Source organism: Schistocerca serialis, chromosome 3 (genome assembly GCF_023864345.2).
Source record: "Schistocerca serialis cubense isolate TAMUIC-IGC-003099 chromosome 3, iqSchSeri2.2, whole genome shotgun sequence".
NCBI classification, from domain to species: domain Eukaryota; kingdom Metazoa; phylum Arthropoda; class Insecta; order Orthoptera; family Acrididae; genus Schistocerca; species Schistocerca serialis.
The window spans coordinates 762,257,295-762,280,544 of record NC_064640.1 but is presented as its reverse complement, the minus strand read 5'-3'; the positions used below and the strand labels follow the sequence as shown (position 1 = coordinate 762,280,544).

The window sequence follows — 23,250 nt, the reverse complement described above, 5'->3', positions numbered from 1 at the left end:
CCACGCTGCCCTCCAATACTAAATTGGTGATCCCTTGATGCCTCAGAACATGTCCTACCAACCGATCCCTTCTTCTAGTCAAGTTGTGCCACAAACTCCTCTTCTCTGCAATTCTATTCAGTACCGCCTCATTAGTTATGTGATCTACCCACCTAATCTTCAGCATTCTTCTGTAGCACCATATTTCGAAAGCCTCTATTCTCATCTTGTCCAAACTATTTATCGTCCATGTTTCACTTCCATACGTGGCTACACTCCATACAAATACTTTCAGAAACGACTTCCTGACACTTAAATCTCAATGTTAACAAATTTCTCTTCTTCAGAAACGCTTTCCTTGCCATTGCCAGTCTACATTTTATATCCTCTCTACTTCTACCATCATCAGTTATTTTGCTCCCCAAATAGCAAAACTCCTTTACTACTTTAAGTGTCTCATTTCCTAATCTAATTCTCTCGGCATCACCTGAGTTAACTCGACTACATTCCATTATCCTCATTTTGCTTTTATTGATGTTCATCTTATATCCTCCTTTTAAGACACTGTCCATTCCCTTCAACTGCTGTTCCAAGTCCTTTGCTGTCTTTGACAGAATTACAATGTCATCAGCCAACCTTAATTTCTTTATTTCTTCTCCATGGATTTTAATACCTACTCCGAATTTTTCTTTTGTTTCCTTTACTGCTTGCTCAATATACAGATTGAATAACATCGGGGAGAGGCTACAGCCCTGTCTCACTCCCTTCCCAACCACTGCTTCCCTTTCATGTCCCTCGACCCTTATAATTGCCACCTGGTTTCTGTACAAATTGTAAATAGCCTTTTGCTCCCTGTATTTTACACCTGCTACCTTCAGAATTTGAAAGAGAGTATTCCAGTCAACATTCTCAAAAGCTTTTTCTAAGTCTACAAATGCAAGAAACGTAGGTTTGCCTTTTCTTAATCTAGCTTCTAAGATACGCAGTAGGGTCAGTATTGCCTCACGTGTTCCAACATTTCTGTGGAATCCAAACTGATCTTCTCCGAGGTCGACCTCTACCAGTTTTTCCATTCGTCTGTAAAGAATTCGCGTTAGTGTTTTGCAGCCGGACTTATTAAACTGATAGTTCGGTAATTTTCACATCTGTCAACACCTGCTTTCTTTGAGATTGGAATTATTATATTCATCTTGAAGTCTGAGGGTATTTCGCCTGTCTCGAACATTTTGCTCACCAGATGGTAGAATTTTGTCAGGACTGGCTCTCCCAAGGCTGTCAGTAGTTCTAATGGAATATTGTCTACTCTCGGGGCCTTGTTTCAACTCAGGTCTTTCAGTGCTCTGTCAGACTCTTCACGCAGTATCATATCTTCCATTTCATCTTCATCTTCATCTACATCCTCTTCGATTTCCATAATATTGTCATCAAGTACATCGCCCTTGTATAGACCCTGTATATACTCCTTCCACCTTTCTGCTTTCCCTTCTTTGCTTAGAGCTGGGTTTCCATCTGAGCTCTTGATATTCATACAAGTGGTTCTCTTTTCTCCAAAGGTTTCTTTAATTTTCCTGTAGGCAGTATCTATCTTACCCCTAGTGAGATAAGCCTCTACATCCTTACATTTGTCCTCTAGCCATCCCTGCTTAGCCATTTTGCACTTCTTGTCAATCTCATTTTTGAGACGTTTGTATTCCTTTTTGCCTGCTTCATTTACTGCATTTTTATATTTTCTCCTTTCATCAATTAAATTCAATATTTCTTCTGTTACCCAAGGATTTCTACTATCACTTGTCTTTTTACCTACTTGATCCTCTGCAGCCTTCACTACTTCATCCCTCAAAGCTATCCATTCTTCTTCTACTGTATTTCTTTCCCCCATTCTTGTCAATTGTTCCCTTATGCTCTCCCTGAAATTTTGTACAACCTCTGGTTTAGTCAGTTTATCCAGGTCCCATCTCCTTAAATTGCCACCTTTTTGCAGTTTCTTCAGTTTTAATTTACAGCTCATAACCAATAGATTGTGGTCAGAGTCCACATCCGCCCCTGGAAATGTCTTACAATTTAAAACCTGGTTCCTAAATCTCTGTCTTACTATTGTATAATCTATCTGAAACCTGTCAGTATCTCCAGGCTTCTTCCATGTATACAACCTTCTTTTATGATTCTTGAACCAAGTGTTAGCTATGATTAAGTTATGCTCTGTGCAAAATTCTACCAGGCAGCTTCCTCTTTCATTTCTTATCCCCAATCCATATTCACGTACTACGTTTCCTTCTTTTCCTTTTCCTGCTATTGAATTCCAGTCACCCATGACTATTAAATTTTCGTCTCCCTTTACTATCTGAATAATTTCCTTTATCTCACCATACATTTCTTCAATTTCTTCATCATCTGCAGAGCTAGTTGGTATATAATCTTGTACTACTGTAGTAGGCGTGGGCTTCGTGTCTATCTTGGCTACAACAAGGTGTTCACTATGCTGTTTGTAGTAGCTTACCCGCACTTCTATTTTTTTATTCATTATTAAACCTGCTCCTGCATTACCCCTATTTGATTTTGTATTTATAACCCTGTATTCACCTGACCAAAAGTCTTGTTCCTCCTGCCAGCGAACTTTGCTAATTACCACTATATCTAACTTTAACCTATCCATTTCCCTTTTTAATTTTTCTAACCTACCTGCCTGATTAAGGGATCTGACATTCCATGCTCCGATTCGTAGAATGCCAGTTTTCTTTCTCCTGATAACGACGTCTTCTTGAGTAGTCCCTGCCCGGAGATCCGAATGGGGGACTATTTTACCCAAGAGGATGCCATCATCATTTAACCATACAGTAAAGCTGCATGCCCTCGGGAACAATTATGGCCATAGTTTCCCCTTGCTTTCAGCTGTTCGCAGTACCAGCCCAGCAAGGCCATTTTGGTTAGTGTTACAAGGCCAGATCAGTCAATCATCCAGACTGTTGCCCCTGCAACTACTGAAAAGGCTGCTGCCCCTCTTCAGGAACCACACGTTTGTCTGGCCTCTCAACGTTGTGGTTGCACCTACGGTTCGGCTATCTGTACCACTGAGGCATGCAAGCCTCCCCACCAACGGCACAGTCTATGGTTCATGGGGGGAGGAAATATACTATTAAAAAACATTAATACTGTTCTAGACAACAAAAATGTTTAAGTGATAGTCACAAAGTTCTCTGAGAGTGCGGGTGCAATCTGTGGAAATTAGGTGGAAACATGACTAAACATGCCTTAATTTAAAGCAAAAAATATATTACTTCAAATAGATCTTCTGTGCTTTTTGACTTTGTTATCCAGATAACCCTCTTATTAAACACTGTTTAATAAGTATATCTCTTTTTGTTTCCTTATCCTTGTCTAGCTAAGCTAGTGATATATCAAAAATTTTAAGAGCTGCACACTGAACTTCGTGTTTGTTGTCCAATTGGAGGTTGTGAACCTCTTTATAAATTTTTAGTACCATCCATATGAATCTACCATAGTTCTTCTTTGAGTTGCTCCAGGCAGTCCAACATGATACACTGTCCATTCAAGTAAACTGTACCGGAGGGCGGGTCACCTGGGTTTCTGGGATGTTGCTTCCTCTGCAGAGAAGCTCCACAGAACCATGTTAATGAATTGTGGGTTGACATTAGCTTTTACCACAGTAAGGTTTATGTGATGTACATAAAATCCTGAATGACTACACTGAGATGTTTAAACAGCATCACTGACTCCTCTGTATTACACCTAATGCTGCAGCCAAACAGGACAGAATTTATTTACATCTACTTACATGTATTACTATACTTACATTTGAAGAAAGCTGGCACTCACCACAACTAGCACTGTTCTGCCTCAAATCCAGCTATTGATAGTTTTGACAGTTTGTGTGGGACACTATACCTATTATTGACAGTAGCAGTAACCATGTATGAACATAATAGCTGGTGACATTTTCAATCAGCTCTTTTATATATTTTGTGAAAGAGGATGGATGCAATCACATGTTTGTCAGACACACCTGCTATTATATTTTCTTCTGATAATCTTCATTTTGAAATTCATATTGAATTCTCCTAAAAAAATCCTTGGGCTTAGAAAGAAGGGACAGAAAAACAAACAAATGGTTAGGAGAAAACTCTGAAGTTGATAACATAATATTTACTGTTAAGAAACTGAAATGGAGATGAATGGGGCAAATAATGAGTTGAATGTTTGGAGATGGATGAATGAAGATATTCTGTGTGGGAGCCCTTGTGATAAGAGAAGCCCTAGAGGATGACCTAATGCAAGATTGATTAACAGTGTAAAGCAACAGGCAAGGCAAATTTTAATGTGAGAAGCTGAAGATATTAATCAATGGAAATGACTGGGGAAGTCCTGCAACCAGCAGTGGATGACAAATGGATGATGATGATGATGATGATGATGATGATGAGTCTTCAACTGACACTACATATTGACGTCTACCTGAATAGGAGCCCTTTGTGCATTTTCATGTCTTATGAAATCTGCTGTAGTACAGAACTGCATTAAGAGGCTTCAAAATAAGTCATATACTCTTCGGCGTTTCTTGACTAAGAAGAGTTTCACATGATTATTGCTTTTAAAATGTGTACTGATGCTGAAATATAACTCTTGAAAGTCATTTCATTTGAGCAGCATATATATTCTAGAAGTCTGAAACCGTCTCATGTTAGTCATGTAAGCATTTAGCTCTGTGCATAAGTCTTGTTACCCTTCTGGTAAATAGGAATAATTTTGTATATGTCACATGCCCAGTGGTCTGTGACCACCAAACCCTAATCACACCAACCTGTAATCCTCCTGGCATCAATCTCTGCTAACCTGTTGTCCCATGTCCATACCCACACCCACCTCCACCCTTGCAGTCATAGTCTCTCTCCACAGTCTCCCTCTTGCTGTTTTCCGTTTCCACCTCCCAGCCCACTCCTTCATGTCACTGTGTGCAGCCTGTGTCCTCTCTCTGGAGCCAGATTCTTGTCCTGTGTACCTGCTACCTCTCTTTCTCAGCTTTCAGTCACCCTTTCACACACAAAAGCTTGCAACTGTCTCAGCCTTGTATGTAAACTGAAGGGGGAATTCTACTGTCAACTGCAGCCCTTCAATTTAGATGTTATGTTTCACATCTGTGGGATCTGTGTGATGTCTGTTCTTTTGAAGGAACAGACACCACACATTCAAACAAAAAGTCTCAGTCTTGTTTATCCCTGTTGAAGGCTCAATGACTCAGTTTTTGGTGAATTAGCCCCTTTCTCCTTCCAGACACCGTGTACTATGTATATGCTCCTGTGAAACCTGCTTGTATTGGTCAGTGTTTGCTGTGTGCTCTTCAGTTCATTTCCGTGATTGTCTCTGAGACAATTAAAGGGCACAACTTGTTTTTGTACTCTGCATATTGTACGTTATCTGTCAGGTTACCCTGTTCTCAGCTGTATAAATGAGTATGAAATTTGATGGGTGTGAGGCTGGGGACACTACTCGATGCTCCCCGTTGTTTCATACTTTTTCTCAAGTTGAAAGTCATCTGAACAAAATGATTTTGTAATTAATCTATCATGATATATTGCAACTGAAAATCATGTATAATTTTTTTCTATTCCCTCAGAAGTCATATGAGGACTACTGAAAGCTTTTTAGTAATATGTCCCTACTGCAGTGAGGGACATATCTGGTTTAGGCATAAAAAATGCTGGTCTTGTCTATGGAATATGTGTAGAAATGGAAACATACACTCCTGGAAATGGAAAAAAGAACACATTGACACCGGTGTGTCAGACCCACCATACTTGCTCCGGACACTGCGAGAGGGCTGTACAAGCAATGATCACACGCACGGCACAGCGGACACACCAGGAACCGCGGTGTTGGCCGTCGAATGGCGCTATCTGCGCAGCATTTGTGCACCGCCGCCGTCAGTGTCAGCCAGTTTGCCGTGGCATACGGAGCTCCATCGCAGTCTTTAACACTGGTAGCATGCCGCGACAGCGTGGACGTGAACCGTATGTGCAGTTGACAGACTTTGAGCGAGGGCGTATAGTGGGCATGCGGGAGGCCGGGTGGACGTACCACCGAATTGCTCAACACGTGGGGCGTGAGGTCTCCACAGTACATCGATGTTGTCGCCAGTGGTCGGCGGAAGGTGCACGTGCCTGTCGACCTGGGACCGGACCGCAGCAACGCACGGATGCACGCCAAGACCGTAGGATCCTACGCAGTGCCGTAGGGGACCGCACCGCCACTTCCCAGCAAATTAGGGACACTGTTGCTCCTGGGGTATCGGCGAGGACCATTCGCAACCGTCTCCATGAAGCTGGGCTACGGTCCCGCACACCGTTAGGCCGTCTTCCGCTCACGCCCCAACATCGTGCAGCCCGCCTCCAGTGGTGTCGCGACAGGCGTGAATGGAGGGACGAATGGAGACGTGTCGTCTTCAGCGATGAGAGTCGCTTCTGCCTTGGTGCCAATGATGGTCGTATGCGTGTTTGGCGCCGTGCAGGTGAGCGCCACAATCAGGACTGCATACGACCGAGGCACACAGGGCCAACACCCGGCATCATGGTGTGGGGAGCGATCTCCTACACTGGCCGTACACCACTGGTGATCGTCGAGGGGACACTGAATAGTGCACGGTACATCCAAACCGTCATCGAACCCATCGTTCTACCATTCCTAGACCGGCAAGGGAACTTGCTGTTCCAAGAGGACAATGCACGTCCGCATGTATCCCGTGCCACCCAACGTGCTCTAGAAGGTGTAAGTCAACTACCCTGGCCAGCAAGATCTCCGGATCTGTCCCCCGTTGAGCATGTTTGGGACTGGATGAAGCGTCGTCTCACGCGGTCTGCACGTCCAGCACGAACGCTGGTCCAACTGAGGCGCCAGGTGGAAATGGCATGGCAAGCCGTTCCACAGGACTACATCCAGCATCTCTACGATCGTCTCCATGGGAGAATAGCAGCCTGCATTGCTGCGAAAGGTGGATATACACTGTACTAGTGCCGACATTGTGCATGCTCTGTTGCCTGTGTCTATGTGCCTGTGGTTCTGTCAGTGTGATCATGTGATGTATCTGACCCCAGGAATGTGTCAATAAAGTTTCCCCTTCCTGGGACAATGAATTCACGGTGTTCTTATTTCAATTTCCAGGAGTGTAGTTATGTGAAAGTCCATCTCAAATGACTTTGTCTATGTATGTTGATCTGGATGGTATTATAATTCAGTATATTTCTATAAACACATTGAAATTAATTGCATTTTGTATAACTTCTTATCCTCTTTCTAATCTATTGCCTATTTTATACACCTGATGATATCAGTAATAATAGCTATATACATTTACAATGACTTTTAAAAATATTCTTTTTATAGGTTACATGAAAATGTGCATTTATCTTGCAAGCTTGGTCTCACTGGACCTCCTAAATCAGACACTGATGATAATTCACCTGGGCCTGTATCAAGAAGCTCATCATTGACCTCATTAAACATTTCAACCAGAAAGCAGCCCAGTTTCGTTTCAGAAGATGGTCTCAGTAGTCAAGTGAGTTATATTCAAGATTGTAGCAGCACTTGATCACTTGTTAATATAAAGTTAGTAGAATTTATGATCAGTAATACACATAATTTTTCCCTCCATTCCAAAAACAGGCAGAGGAAATAGCTAGGAGAAAATCATTTGGGGAAAGAGATGCACCTGCTGTGCCTAATGGTTCTGGCTCCAATGATGGTGTAGTAGCCTGTGCCACACCACAACCACCAGCTGTGAAGCCTGATGATGTTATATTTTTAAAAGTTCATGGTATTTCTGAAGCAGGTAGTTATTTCAGTTGACTGTATGGTATAAAAACATGCTAAATCGGTGCTAATTAACCTGAGGCATATTTGTTGATAGTTTAATAAATTTAAATGTTACATGAGTGTGTCATTGATTAAACAGATCTTGGTTCATGTTTAGCTGAGTTAGATTATCATCACATCCTTAAGTTGGCTGTGAAATTTCTAAAGTCATTTATGTCATTGCACTGAATCTCAGTAGAGCAAGGCATGTGTGTGTGTGCAGGTGTCCTCCTCCTCCAACCTCTACACACACACACACACACACACACACACACACACACACAGAGAGAGAGAGAGCGAGAGAGAGAGAGAGAGAGAGAGAGAGCTGTGGTTTGTTACTCATTACAAACACACATTTGTTTTTGAAGTGGTATAGATCTGTGACTGAGTAGCTCTGCTGTGTGACATTTACAAAATTTCACACATGTAAATACTTGTGGTGTAATTTTTTTTCCATTCGAGAGATATTTTGTAATACAGTGTCTCATTTTGTTACTTATGTGTTCATTGACACTGTCCTGTGCATCTCTGTTTCCTTTCAATGCTGATTTTATACAAATTTTCCATGCACATTTTTCATTGAAAAATTAAGAGATGAAAACTGTTTTTTGGTTTGTGTAGATAGAGTTAGCAGAGCTTTTTATCTCTATAACCACAGTTCATATCAGAAATGGCACTGAATACTCAGTGTATCCTTCCACTTTTTGGTATTATGATTACAGTGTTGGGTTAATACAGTGTGGTTTGTTTACTTATGCAATTGCATAACAGCAGAATTTAATGTGAGACGGAATTTCTTTTCCTGATTACTCTTTCTTTATCTCATTATTAATTCAGGAAGTACTTAAATGTTGTTACACCTTTTTGTGTGAGATTCCTTTTGTAATGATTTTTATGCATGACAGTGTGATATAGCCAGCAGTTTCTGTTTTATTTGCTAACAGTTTTGGGTTATTGTAGCAATATCTGTTTGCATCTGCTGCAACTATTCATTTTTGGGGTACCATCACTGCAATAGTTCTCCATAATGAATTTTCACTCTGCCATGGAGTGTGCACTGATTTGAAACTTAGAAGGTAGGAGATGAGGTAATGGCAGAAGTAAAGTTATGTGGGTGAGTTGTGATTTATGCTTCCGTAGCTCAGTTCATAGAGCACTTGCTTGCGAAAGGCAGAGGTTCCATGTTAGGGTCCTGCTCCAGCACACAGTTTCATTTTGCATCTTATCCCCCTTCTTGACTAAGACATCTTTGAACTGAACTGAGACTCCTTCATAATTTCTAATATTGCTTTCTAAATCTACCATTGAATCAGTGTGCATAGTCTGGCAGCTCTGAAACATCTTCCAATAATTTTTGGTATAAAATATTTCATTATGTCATTATAGGAAGTGAACAAGTTGACAGTGCCTTTTATAAATGCAGTTGTCATCTTTTGCTTTGTGTATTAAGCTTTTAAGTCTTCAAAATATAATACAGGTCCAATATGATTGCAAACATATGCTGTTGTATTGCGCTGGTTTGCTTTCTCAAACATGAACATTATATTATGTCCATTAAGCTTATAATACCTTGCTCTGTGTAGCCTTTGGTATCATAAAGACAGTTCATGCAGGTACTATAAAATTTTGATGCAACTAGAGACGCTAGTTTGTGTCTGAAAACTATGATAACACAACATAAACATTGATAAATGATTCCATATGTGAGTGAATATTATTTGTGTTCATATAAAGCTAGATATTTAGACTTATGCTACCACTGATACCTCTTCATTGTAAATAACAGTCAACAAGGAAGTGCTGTGTACAAAAGAAATAACCACACACATCTTTGGCTGTTGTATGAGGTAAACATAACTGTGGACATGATTTCTTTTGTGCTTTTTCTGCATTGGTAAATATGTTTAATTGTGAGTCCCTCCTTTTTTTTACAATTGTTGTAATGTAACTTTTGAGTCTGAATTATTTGGTGTTGCTTTCCTTTTTGCATTATTTCTCTTCAGGTCCAGAAATAAAAGAAGAACTCATCCAAGTTCTTCAAAACCGTTTGGATGATGCAATATTGGAAGTTCTTTCTGTGATGCTAGCAAGGAATCCAATGTGCAAACTTACGCCTGAAGATGTGCATTTTATACAAAGACCCTATAAATATCCAGAATCAATAGTGAAGGTACACAATCTGGTTCTTGATTATATTCAGTTTTGCCTAGCTGTACAGTAATCATACCTTTAATTTCATCAAGATGTATTGAGGAGTCATAGATGGATCTAACTATATTAACAAACAATGCAGACTTTCATGGCCAGTGTTTGCATCCTTGGTCTTTTTGTTTTATGAGCATTAGATTGTAGTTCAGAACTGTACTAATTCCATGGATCCAAAACCAAGGTTGTAAACCAGGATTATGAAAATGTGATATTTAAAAAAATCTGGAAGATATTTCATACTAGCCTGTATTATTGAAGGATAGGAGGACATAGCACTATTCTTTAGATGAATTATCAGCAGTTATAATAAATGTCATTCTTGTGTGTATTTATGTTTACCTCCAGAGTTCATGTGCTCCATAGTGTAGAATATAGATTAATGTACCTTTATTATATGACTAACAAAATGACTTTGATTTTACAGTTTAGTGTACCAAAACATGCACTGGAACACATTCAGGCATTGGAGTACTATCTACGCCAGAATATACTGCAGTTTTTGTACACTCCAAAGTACACAGATCCACACCCTGAATACCATTTTCAGGTATTTTGTTTAATGTAATTCCATAAATTAGTTATTGAAATATGAAATTTCAAAAAGTAGAAGTTTCTGGTATTGTTGTCATTTCTTTCTCATTTCTAGGATTACTCGCAGCTAGAAACATCAGAGAAACGAGTACCTGAAACTGATATATTCCTATACAACCAGAGCCCTGCATCTGGAAATAAGGGAATTGCATGTATTGCAATAGCAGTGGTAGACCATTCTGGTTTTCTCTTACATCATTCAAGGTACCCAAAACCATCAAGAGATGCATACAGTCAAGAAGTAAATCCCGAAGACTTTGATTCACTGACATGTGTGTTACCCAGCTATGAAGAGAATTCTGATGATTCAGGTTTGCTTGTTACCATGCTTACCATGTGTGTTTACTGTCCTTTACTGCACTGCCTGCAATGATAAAATTTTGTGTGTGTGTGTGTGTGTGTGTGTGTGTGTGTGTGTGTGTGTGTGACACCTTTTTGGAAACTTGTATTACTGGTCATGGCATCTTATGTTGTGTGGAGGGAGGCATTATTACTGCATTACTGCACTTTTGATTCCTTAGCACATTTTGATATACCCCATTTTTATAATTAACTGAAGCTTGCAATACTCTTATGCCAACTGACAACCAAACTGTCACTTTTCAACATAACTAGGTCTCAGGCTACGATACAGTTCAGTGAATCACATTACAACCAAACTGTCACCTTTCAACCAAAGCTATACTTCAGGCTGTGGTACAGATCAGTCTGTTACCACTGCACAAATCCCAGAAAATAATAGAGATTTAAAAAAAAGTCAGTTTTCTGTTCTGTTATTGTTAGTTCATATATAATGTCACACAGCACATCATTATTACACCATGGGATGAAGCCAGGTTTCAGTAGTGTCATTTCACCCCACCCCCATCCCTACCCCTCTTCCTCTGACAGAAATTCATAACTATAGTGCATGATAACATCATTCTTTGGTGACTCAGTGTAACAAGTGTTTTGTCATAGCAAAAATGTTCTCTGTTCTTTGACTAATGTATAATATATAATATTCTTAAAAAAACCATGCAATTCCCAACTAGCAGAAATTCCTACTGTGCTACTGCTACATTTCTCACCATGCATCTGTTTCATGGAAGTCCCTCCATATCGAAAGTTTATGCAGTGTGGTGTAAACATCACTCTCTCACTGTTTTGAAGTTTGTAGCTACTCAAGTCAATCTCATGCTCTGAAGATATTTGAGTGATGTCTAAGATTGTGGCCTGAAACACCATTTGATTTTGAATGGAAAAAGCAGTGAAGTAATGGCGTGATTAAATTATGTTCATTTTCAGAACTGATTTGCCATCATAAAGAAACTGAAATAGTGAACCTTACTGAACTGGAAGTCACTGTGAAATGACAGGTCACATCTGATGGATCAGTTAACAGTCTAAAAGAAGACATAAACTGTGATGTTACCTAATGACTAAATGATTAATCACATGAAATTTGGCATTAGTCTGTATAAGGGCATAAGATCAAGCATAATGAACTGCACCTGAAAAGAAGTATTGACATTATGGGTGCCTCAGTAGTCAACACTCATTCAAAAGGAATAGTGAAATGCAACCTTGAAGGCAGTGTTAATAATTTAAGAGAGCAATGAAGATTACAAGGGAAGGTCAAAAAGTAAAATTTAATTTATGAATGGACAGAATGCTACAGACAGGGAAGAACTCTATGTGATGAAGAAAGTTCAGGCAGGCCATCAGCCTCAACAACTGAGAACAATTTGGAATTTGTTGAGTGTATGGTGAAGGAAATTTCTTGCCATAGGGCCTGGTAACACTGCAAGTATCCAGGACTGGAGTATTGTCGTCTACAACAGTTCTATACGACGTGTCACACTTATTCCCACATTAGTCATTGTATTGTAGCAGACCATGAAACATGGCAGCTCCATTATCAATCTGCACCAAGGAGAAAATGAGGGCAGTGATTCACTTTTTGTTTGTGGAGGTATTAAACCTGTGGAAATTATTCATCAAATGCAAGCTGCAACTGTTTATTGCCAAGCAAGAACTATGACTGGATAGTATGCTTCAGACAAGGAAGAACTTCTCTATGTGACGAAGAAAGATCAGGCATGCCATCATCATCAACAACTGAGGATAATTTGATCACCAATTCTTTACGTATCAGTCATGGTTCAGCATTTTCCACCTTACACAACAGGCTAAATTTTTGGAAAGTGTATGCAAGGTGGGTATCAAAAGAATTATCAGTTCAGCATAAGGTGCAAAGGGTGGACATCTCTTGTAGACATTTGGCCCGTTGTCATCGTAAGAGAGATGGATTGTTACAGCAGATTGTTACTGTAGACAGAATGTGGGTGAATCATCACGAACTGGAAAATAAGGCTGTGAGCATGACTTGGAAACACACATCATCACCAGAAGTTAAGAAATTTAAACATTAACCCACAGCTGGTAAGATTATGCTAACACTGTTCTGGAACATGAAAGGTGTGTGATAGCCCTTCATTTCACCTCAAGAGGTGAAAATGTGAACAGTGAGAACTGTTGTGATGTGTTGCGAACTAAACTGAAACCTGCAATCAGATTAAGACATCACAGAAAACGGCAAAAAGATGTCATCATGCAGCAAGGTAATGCTTGGCCACATTCTACCAAACAGACAGCCAAATCAATAAAGGAGTTGGGATTCGAGTTGCTGGAACACCCACCATACAGTCCAGACCTGGCTCCAAGCAGTTTCCATATGTTTGGACCACTGAATGAAACGCTCATTGGAAGAAGATGCAAAAGTCATTGATGTGGTGCAAAATTGGTTACTGGTGGAACCAAAAAATCTTTTTTCAAACGGAATCAAAAAGCTTTTGGAATGTTGGACAAAGAGTGTTGAAGTGCAGTGAGATTATGTAGGAAAATAATGTATGTTTCAGCTTTCTATCATTAGAAGAAATATTCCTTTTCTCAAAACTCCCTTTACTTTGTGACTCACCTCATACTTTTTGAGCCATCCTATCTTAACAAACAAAAGTTGAAGACATCATTATGACCCAGAAATGAAAGAAGAAAGAAAGCAAAGCAAACTCTTAGATTCTGCCAAAGAAAGGAAACATATTTTTTGTCCAGTAAGTAGTTTTCTGGATTATGTGAATCTTGTAGTAGTTGTGGCATACTAAATACTCAGTGATACTCTGGGATTACAGCTGTTTGTTGTTTGCTATCTAGCAATGGCCCCACATGACAAAGTTATGTGATCTCTCTCACACACACACACACACACACACACACACACACACACACACACACACACACACACACCTGCCTCCTTTGTCCCACTTGGCTATATTGTGCCAGCACTGCTGCTCGATGGGGTGAGGGGCTGTATCTGATGGGGTGAGGGAGGGTAGAGAGGAGGTGAAGAGTGAGAGACGGTTGGGGAAGGGTGGAAGGCATGTGGGAAGGAGAGGGAGGAGCAGGTATGTGGGGTAGGAATGTGACACTGGTGAGCTGGTTTTGGCTGCAGACCATGGAAGTTGTGCACAGTGCATGATGATGTGGAGGAATGGATTGGTAGGAGGAGATAGAACAGAGGATGAATGATCTCTCACATAACTTAGAAAAAACAGTGGATTCAACTCTTTACAAGGCAGGATATATCATCATCAATAAATATACAACACAGGGAAAGGAAATACATAAAACTGGTTGTTGAAAATTCTTTGGCATGCATAATGCTCAGAATGTGAATTGGAAATCACACATTTTAGATATTTTCTAGCACTTGAGTGTAGCAACATTTGCTCTATGTATAACTGCCAATTTTGGTAATGAATGCATCAGAAAATTAGCTAACTTTGCTAACTTGCATCCTTTGATGTGACATATGGATTGCCCCAGGATACAGAACCAGAAGGGTACCAGGTAAGCATGAAAGGGCTGGGCCCCAATTACATATCATCCATTCCTTCAACTACAATAATTACATTTACTATCAATTAGTAGAATGTTAACAATCTGATACAACAACTTATTGACACACATCTGCAAGCTTGCTTTAAGGCAAAGAAGTGACATTTAAACAATCAGTAAACACAATGAATAAAATTTGTTACAAGGCAATGTAGTTACAGATGTAGAACTTCCAGAACAACAGGAAGATAGGACTTGGAAATAGATATAAGAAAAGTCCTAGTTTAACAGCAGTTAAAGTGCTCGATGGTTTTACCAAGTGACGAGTGAAATGCCCTTAAAGATATCATTAACAATAAATGTATAAGTCCCCAGAACAGATATAAAATAATTATTCAAACCCAATTTGTTTAACGTCAAAAGAGCAATTACTGACAATTACAAGAAATCAAGTGAATAATTCAGTTTATCTTGACAATGAAATAATTGAAAAGGAAGCACAATTAATTAAAATAAGTTAGTGGGCTAACCTGGGTGACAACAGACAAACAATTATGAGTAAGTAAAATAAGAACCTTTAAAACCATAAGCATAAAACATTCTCCCTTAAAACCCAAGCTTTTTCTGATGGCAGTTACATAATTGCTGAGAGAAGAAGAGGCACTCCATGCCCCCTAATTAACTGAAATAAGGATCACATCCCAAAATAATTTAATGATCACCAATTTAGGCTGGAATAAGGCAAGAAACTCAACTTAGATATGTTTGCAGAGAACTGGTCAAGATTCAGAAAGGGAGGCTGGAATCAAACCACCACACTGGTGATTACAACACACAGCAAAGGCATGCTGCAGTGAGTTGACACAAGCTGCACTTCACTATAGCTCACTTCCAGCAGCCACCCCACACAAGTACACATTGGTCAGCACCCCCACAAAAGACAAGAAGCCACGATAAGTTCACCCTGAAGAATAAATACAAGTATCAAAGATACATAAGTGAAATCACATGACCTAGAAATATCGACCTTCCATAACAGGAGGGTGTGACCCAAATAATCTAATGAAAGGGCCCTCATTATTTCTGTTCAACCTCTATTAGAGTCAAATTACCAGAACTTTTATGGGGAAATAACAAACAATACAATAAACAGCAAATATAAGCTTATTGAATGTACATAAAGATGTGCATGAAGGTCCTGAGCTCAAATAAGAATACTTAAAACAGAAAACTGGAAGGAAAGCAGTGTGGGCAGAAAGTCCTCGTCATCAAGCTTACTTTAAATAATACGAGTACAGTAAACTTATAGACACATGAACAAATGTGCATAGGTGGTGCACACTAGGACATTTAAAACATAGTTCAATAACATGCTTGATTATAAACAGGTAATGATCATAATGAATATAGAATTTAAAAAGATAACCCTTTAAACATATCCAAAAAAAAAATATTTGAACTAATAGGGTACTTAAACCAAAATGTAAGATGAGCAAGCTTTCCACCCTGAAATCTACACTCCACTCAAAAACCTTTCACAAATATCAAGTACACATTAATGAGACACTAGCAAAATTACACAGTATACCACTAATGAGGCAGTAAGCCAACTGATAGCAATGGAGGCCAGAGTAACACTTGATTACAAAGTGGTGGGCAGGCTCACAGGACCAACAGCCACAAGGTCAAAACACAAGCGGTGGAAATACAAGCAAGACAGAAAGAACAGATCACATAAGCAATGTGTTAATAACCCATCAACTGTCTCCAAACAGGAAATAGCAAGCATGCCATGATCCAAAAATCAGCACATGCTGAACACCGGTCGCACACTGCCAAGCTCACCATCTGGCCCAGAAGGATGCCCAGCTTCAACTCCTCTGTCTCTCCTTGCCGCTACAGCTGCTCACCAAGAGCTGAAGCACCACCTCACAGAGCACAAGCGCAAATGATTGCACCAGAAGGTCAAAAGAGGAAGTAAGGCAAGCTGGCACGGCTCAACATCCCCCACTCAAACCGAAACATTCTCCTCATCTCGTCCCCCCCCCTCACCCCCCCCCCCCTCACCCCCCCACCCCACCTCTGCGGCTAAGCACTTCCCTTGACTAGGCTAACATGGACCTAAATGTTCTACCAGTACCTGGATTATGATCCAGGAGGTTGACAGGGCTCAACACCCTCAAGATGGTTTAAAGGCCTGCAAATCGCAGTGCAAGTTCGCTGGAAATTCCTACTCCCTGGCCTTTTTTAGTATTGAAGTTTGAACAAATATCTTATTGCTGACCTTGGCTTGAAACAGTTTTCTGTCCTGATTGAAAAGTTTTATTTGTGATTGGCGAACTAATTCAGTATTCTTTGTGTTCCTGTCCCAATTCTGTTTAATGACATCTGGGCTAAGCACATCGGGCAGAAGGTCATTAATGCTCCATAAGTTTGCCAAGGAGAATTAAGTGGGTAGGCAAACCTTAAAGTAGTAGGCACAGCCCCAGAGGCCTCATGCTGAGCTGAGTTGAAGGCAAAGTTAATCCATGGGACACAATTATCCTACTTGGACTTGGACTTACCATGATAAATGATGAGGGCGGCCTTCAGGTTCCTATTTATCCTTTCAGCAAAGGACGGCTGAGGATAATATGGAGTAGTACTAATGTGCGTAATACTGTTGCAAAACAGAAACGCTTAAACTCCTTCTATACAATGGCTGGAGTGTTATCACTGACCAGCACTTTGGGAGGCCCAAACCAGGGAATGTATCCTAGAAAGATGGTAAGTGGCAACAGAAGCTGTGACTGTCCTAGTCAGAAGAAGCCAAAGAAAATGGGTGAAGGCATCAACAACCACCAAAATATAATGATTCCCCACTTTAGCCATGGGGAGGGGACCAATGTAATCAGTAAATAACTTGTCCTTGGGGTACTGATTACTTTCAGAATGTAGCAGATCCTTATAGGAGTTGGAATTAGGTTTTCCTATCTTACGTAGGTCACAATCCCCCACTAAGTGTTGGATGTCTTTATAGAGGAATGGCCAAGTAACATTGCGTCAGACTTTAGTGATGGTTTCGTGGACACCAAAATGCCTTCCCGAAAATGAATCATGACAGTGTTGGAAGACCAAATGAACAAGTTGTACAGGTAAAAATGATAACTTGAGTTTGCCTACCAATCTTGCAACAAAGAATGCCCTTCCTTAACAAATAACCTGGAAGCTGACACCCGCCAAGAGCTGCTTCCTAATAGGGGATAAATGGGCATTCTGATCTTGCTTGGACTGAAGGTCCATGAAAAGTTGGGAGACCTTGGCTAGGATGCTACATACAAGGGCACCAGAGGAGGAAGAAGAATATTAAGAAGTAGTCTCACTACCCTCCTAAAACATATGACACATTGCATCAGCAACTAAGTTATGAGAGCCTCAAATATGCCACACCTGAAAATAAAAGGCAGAGATGCCCACTGCCCACCTGTTGATCCTCCTAGTGTTCCTAGGACTTGCTAAAACCTATATTAAGACATGACTGTCAGTCACCAGGTCAAACTCTCCATCTTCAAGATAAAACTTGAATGCTTCAAGGGCAAACAACATGGCCAAGGCTTCATGCTCGTAAACTGAATACTTGAGCTCTAACCGAGACAATTTTCTTGATACATAAGCAAAGGAATGCCTCTCTCCCAAGTCCTCCTGGAGAAGTACTGCCACAATCCAGACATTGGATGCATCAGTTTGAATGATAAACTTCTTATTGAAATCAGAAACAGTCTTGGATGCATCAGTTTGATAGCCTTGAACATAGCCTGCTACCTCTCTCGCCCCTCCCCCACCCCATCCCAGACGAAGGTGTTGTCTTTCTTACAAAGATAACTGAGAGCAGCCACAAGCACGACAAAATAAATCAAGTGAGATCTTCTTATTGGGAGGAGGGGAAATTTCCTTAAACCTGTGACTAAGTGCTCCATAATAAACAATGGGCCTATAATCCTTCCCTTGTCCTTTGGCTACCAAAAATTTCGGCAAAGCATAAGGTGAAGTGGACGGCCTTGTGACACCATCATGAAACATGTCATCAATTTTCTGGTGCAACACTCACTCTAAGGAGGGGACATCCAGTAAGTAACTTGGCAGATGAGAATGTCATCAGCCAGATGGATCTTATAATGAATGAGATTGGTTACCACCAGCTTGTTGGTAAAAACATCAGGGAACTGACAACATATGCTTAACAAGCATTGACCCTCACCCACATTTAAATGGCTGGCATAAAATTCAGAATGCCCTACTTCAAGGTAGTTCACATTACTGGTAAAATGACATGAACAAAGGGCTATCCTCTTGAAAGGGTGAAATTTAAAGAAGATGATGTCACCACCGAATATATGCTAAGCCGGTTCACCAAATGAAGCCACACCCCAGAACAAGATAACAGACAGGTTCTTAACACCGCGCAGGGTAGTCGCGTGGTTTGAGGCACCTTTTCACGCTCCGTGCGGCTCCCCCCTTCGGAGGGTGTATGTGTTGTCCATAGCGTAAGTTAGTTTAAGTTAGATTAAGTAGTGTGTAGGCTTAGGGACTGATGATCTCAGCAGACCTTACCACAGATTTCCAATTTTCTTGCTTCTTAACAACAAATAATTTAGTTGGCCAGGAAAAAACACAAATAGACAAACTCCCCCACATCTCTCCCACCAGAGGCAACTCCTGCCCATCAGTAGCCCGACATCTCTGACAAGAAGATTGTAAGGGAGGCATCTTACACACATACCTAAGCTCCAAATACCAATTGTAATCAAGCAAGAGATCACACTGCCAGCGTCTAACAGAGCACAAACTGGCTCCTGATTTAAATGAGCACATATGAAAGGAAGGGGAGTTCCTTACTGGCAATGATGTGTGTGCAACCTACTGGAGGCTTACCCAAAAGAAATTTAGGCGATCGCATAGGTGTCAGCTATTAGGTCTTGGGGGACACCCAACCAGACATTCATGCACAAAATGGTTCCCTCAACTACACCAAAAAACAACCTTTACCAGGCCGCCCATGCGAGGCAGCGGGTGTGCACCATTGATAGAAGAAGAAACATCAGCCCAGCCTTCCTTCCCCTGATCATGTTGTTTGTCAGCAAACAACATTGAATGTGGTGGGTTTACGGTCAAAAACCACACATGTACGATCTTCTGGTCACATTCCCTCCAAAATAGTCAGAATGATATTGTGCTCCTTAACTGTCATCTGCAAGGCAGCAACTACAGTTTAGACATATTCAATATATTCAAGTAAAGGTGCAGTATGTGCTTGCGTGTGCCAGTAATGGACAGGTCTAACTCATTCTTGATACATGGGGGTAACTTCTTTCATGTTATGCAGCATCTCAGGTCCCATAAGGTGAGCCTGACCTGGAGAACCTCGCCAAATAAAGTACTTAACACTCTGTGAATTAATGGCTACAGCAAACTAAGTATAATGACGTGAGAGATCTGTAAGGCATCAGCATGAAGTTCGAAGTGCCAATCATAATATGCTCTCAGCTTGGAACAGCTGATCAATAGACGGTTTTTGAAATACCTTTCAACAAATGCCTGATGGGATTAACCAATTTAGCAAAAGAGTCAGGGACATATCTGTCAAAATCGGAGGTACCTACACTGCCTAACCCCTGACGTAAGTACCTGGTAGCAAGGATACCTCATCTAATCCCACAGTACTAGCACTGATTAACAGTTCCTTTACATGACTAATCAGTTGATTAATTATCTCCTGTTGCACCTGGTTAAGGTGGGCAGTCTTATTGACACATGCATAGCTGGTGCACACCAGGATATCAAAACATAGTTCAGTAACATACTTGATTAAAAACAGGTAAGGACCATAATAAATACAGAATTTTAAAAAAAGGCAACATTTTAACATATCCAGAAGGACAGTTTCAACTAATAATGTGTTTAAACCAATATGTAAGATGAGCAAGCCCTCCCAGAACACACCCTGAAAGTTGGACTACACTTAAAAACCTTTTACAAATATCAAGTACACATCAGTGAGACACCAGAAAAATAACACAGTAAGCCACTGACAACGCAGTAAGCCACCTCAGAGCAATGGAGGCCAGAGCAACACTCCATTATGTAGTGGTGAGCAGGCCCACAGAACCAACAGCCATAAGGTTGACCCACTAAAGTCATGCATCAGTGATACAAGGAAGTCAGGGAGAACAGGTCACATAAGCAACGCGTGAATAACTCTCAAAAGGCACACAATCGATTATTCCACCAATTGTTTCTGAACAGGAAATAGCAAGCACGCCAAGGCATAGAAAGCAACATGTGCTGAATGTCAGTTGCATACTGCTAAGCTCTGCCTCTGGCCTGGTAGGCTGCGCAGCTTCAACTCATCTCTCTCCCTGCCAGTATGGCTGCCCACCAATAGCTGAAGTGACACCTCGCAGAACACTAGCACAAAAGTTTATGCCGGCAGATGGAAAGAGAAATTCAGGTAAGCCACCACAGCTCAGCATGGTATTATTTTCTGGGACAGTAGCACACGTAGGCACACAGTATTCATTGCACAGAAATGTACTCTGTGGCTAATATCTAGTGTCAATCCTCGAACTTCATGTGGACAACCTTTTATAAAATTAGGCCTAACAACCACTTCACAATACATTTACTATCCTATGTAGTTTGTTGTGAAGAATATGGTACTATTTGAAAATAATAACAACATTCATAAATATAATACTAGGAACCAGCCTCCACTGATCACAACTTAACCTTACTCTTACATATATAAGAGCAAATAATGGAGCCATTAAAATATTTGACTTCCATCTTCTTTATATTAAACATCCAACTAAACAACTTCAAATTTTGGACCCCAATTCAAAGTCCTTCATTTACATTTCAAACTCAGATGTATGCCTCACAGGCCTTGTTAATTCTACATGATTTTTTTTCCTTTGGGAATATGACAATATAGTTCCTTTATATAGTATGTAACCGATGTATATAATTCACACTTTTTAGAAAGATGGCAAATATGAATTTATTTATTCATTTATTTATTTGTTCATTTTTACAGAAGAAATGGCATTTATGGAATTCCGCATATGGAAACAAGGCAGAGTTAACATTGAATCTCTGACACTGAAAATAAAATCATCTGTTCGGCATGCTTTATGGGATCTACTAACAGAGTATCACCTGCTTACAGCACCATTTACAGTTCCTCTGACTTCTGCTGTGAACCTGAAGACAGTATCTACTGTTGAAAGACAATCATCTCTTCCTGATGAAGGTATGAATTTTATTTCTTACAGTGATTGTTTGTTTCATACATATAATGATTTTTTACTCAAGAAAGGTCATCTGAATATCCTTCGAATATTTTCTACAAAAGGAGAGAAATGAAGGAAGAAAACAAAGACCAGTGGAAGAGTAAGTGTGTGTGTGTGTGCGTGTGTGTGTGTTTTTTAACAGAAACAGCAAAACTCAAAGAGTAACCACCACTGCTCTTGCATGGGAATATCAGACAGCACAGTGTGGACTGGAATATGTCACTCTATGAGACAGGGTAAGTCAGTCAAGTAAGATGTGGCAAACAAATGTTTACTCATCTCTCAATGTCTGTTGTTATTTTTGACTAATTGACAGCAAGCCAATAATGACATTACTATTGCACCCTGGTACAATATTACTTTCAATATGTCTTAGCAGAATGGCCTGATATTTCAATTTCCATATGTCCACTCGCCCCATGTTGCCCCATGTTCCTGCCAGCACTGTGCTGTCTGTTTCAGTCATGCAGCAGTATTACTCAGTTGTTGTATGGTTATTCTTAGACTTTTGCTGTCCCTGTTAATATACACTCCTGGAAATTGAAATAAGAACACCGTGAATTCATTGTCCCAGGAAGGGGAAACTTTATTGACACATTCCTGGGGTCAGATACATCACATGATCACACTGACAGACCCACAGGCACATAGACACAGGCAACAGAGCATGCACAATGTCGGCACTAGTACAGTGTATATCCACCTTTCGCAGCAATGCAGGCTGCTATTCTCCCATGGAGACGATCGTAGAGATGCTGGATGTAGTCCTGTGGAACGGCTTGCCATGCCATTTCCACCTGGCGCCTCAGTTGGACCAGCGTTCGTGCTGGACGTGCAGACCGCGTGAGACGACGCTTCATCCAGTCCCAAACATGCTCAATGGGGGACAGATCTGGAGATCTTGCTGGCCAGGGTAGTTGACTTACACCTTCTAGAGCACGTTGGGTGGCACGGGATACATGCGGACGTGCATTGTCCTGTTGGAACAGCAAGTTCCCTTGCCGGTCTAGGAATGGTAGAACGATGGGTTCGATGACGGTTTGGATGTACCGTGCACTATTCAGTGTCCCCTCGACGATCACCAGTGGTGTACGGCCAGTGTAGGAGATCGCTCCCCACACCATGATGCCGGGTGTTGGCCCTGTGTGCCTCGGTCGTATGCAGTCCTGATTGTGGCGCTCACCTGCACGGCGCCAAACACGCATACGACCATCATTGGCACCAAGGCAGAAGCGACTCTCGTCGCTGAAGACGACACGTCTCCATTCGTCCCTCCATTCACGCCTGTCGCGACACCACTGGAGGCGGGCTGCACGATGTGGGGCGTGAGCGGAAGACGGCCTAACGGTGTGCGGGACCGTAACCCAGCTTCATGGAGACGGTTGCGAATGGTCCTCGCCGATACCCC

The 23,250-nt window shown here is 40.9% G+C and overlaps 1 protein-coding gene across 1 annotated transcript in view; it reads left to right on the top strand.

Annotated features, from left to right (window-relative positions):
- Positions 1–23,250, top strand: part of LOC126471204 (KICSTOR complex protein SZT2-like) — a 525,225-nt gene that overhangs the window by 351,900 nt on the left and 150,075 nt on the right. Inside the window, exons 20-25 of the mRNA XM_050099318.1 lie at positions 7,372–7,543; positions 7,651–7,816; positions 9,843–10,009; positions 10,472–10,594; positions 10,694–10,949; positions 21,587–21,802. Coding sequence (XP_049955275.1) covers positions 7,372–7,543; positions 7,651–7,816; positions 9,843–10,009; positions 10,472–10,594; positions 10,694–10,949; positions 21,587–21,802 — 1,100 coding nt within the window. The remainder of the gene's footprint in view (positions 1–7,371; positions 7,544–7,650; positions 7,817–9,842; positions 10,010–10,471; positions 10,595–10,693; positions 10,950–21,586; positions 21,803–23,250) is intronic.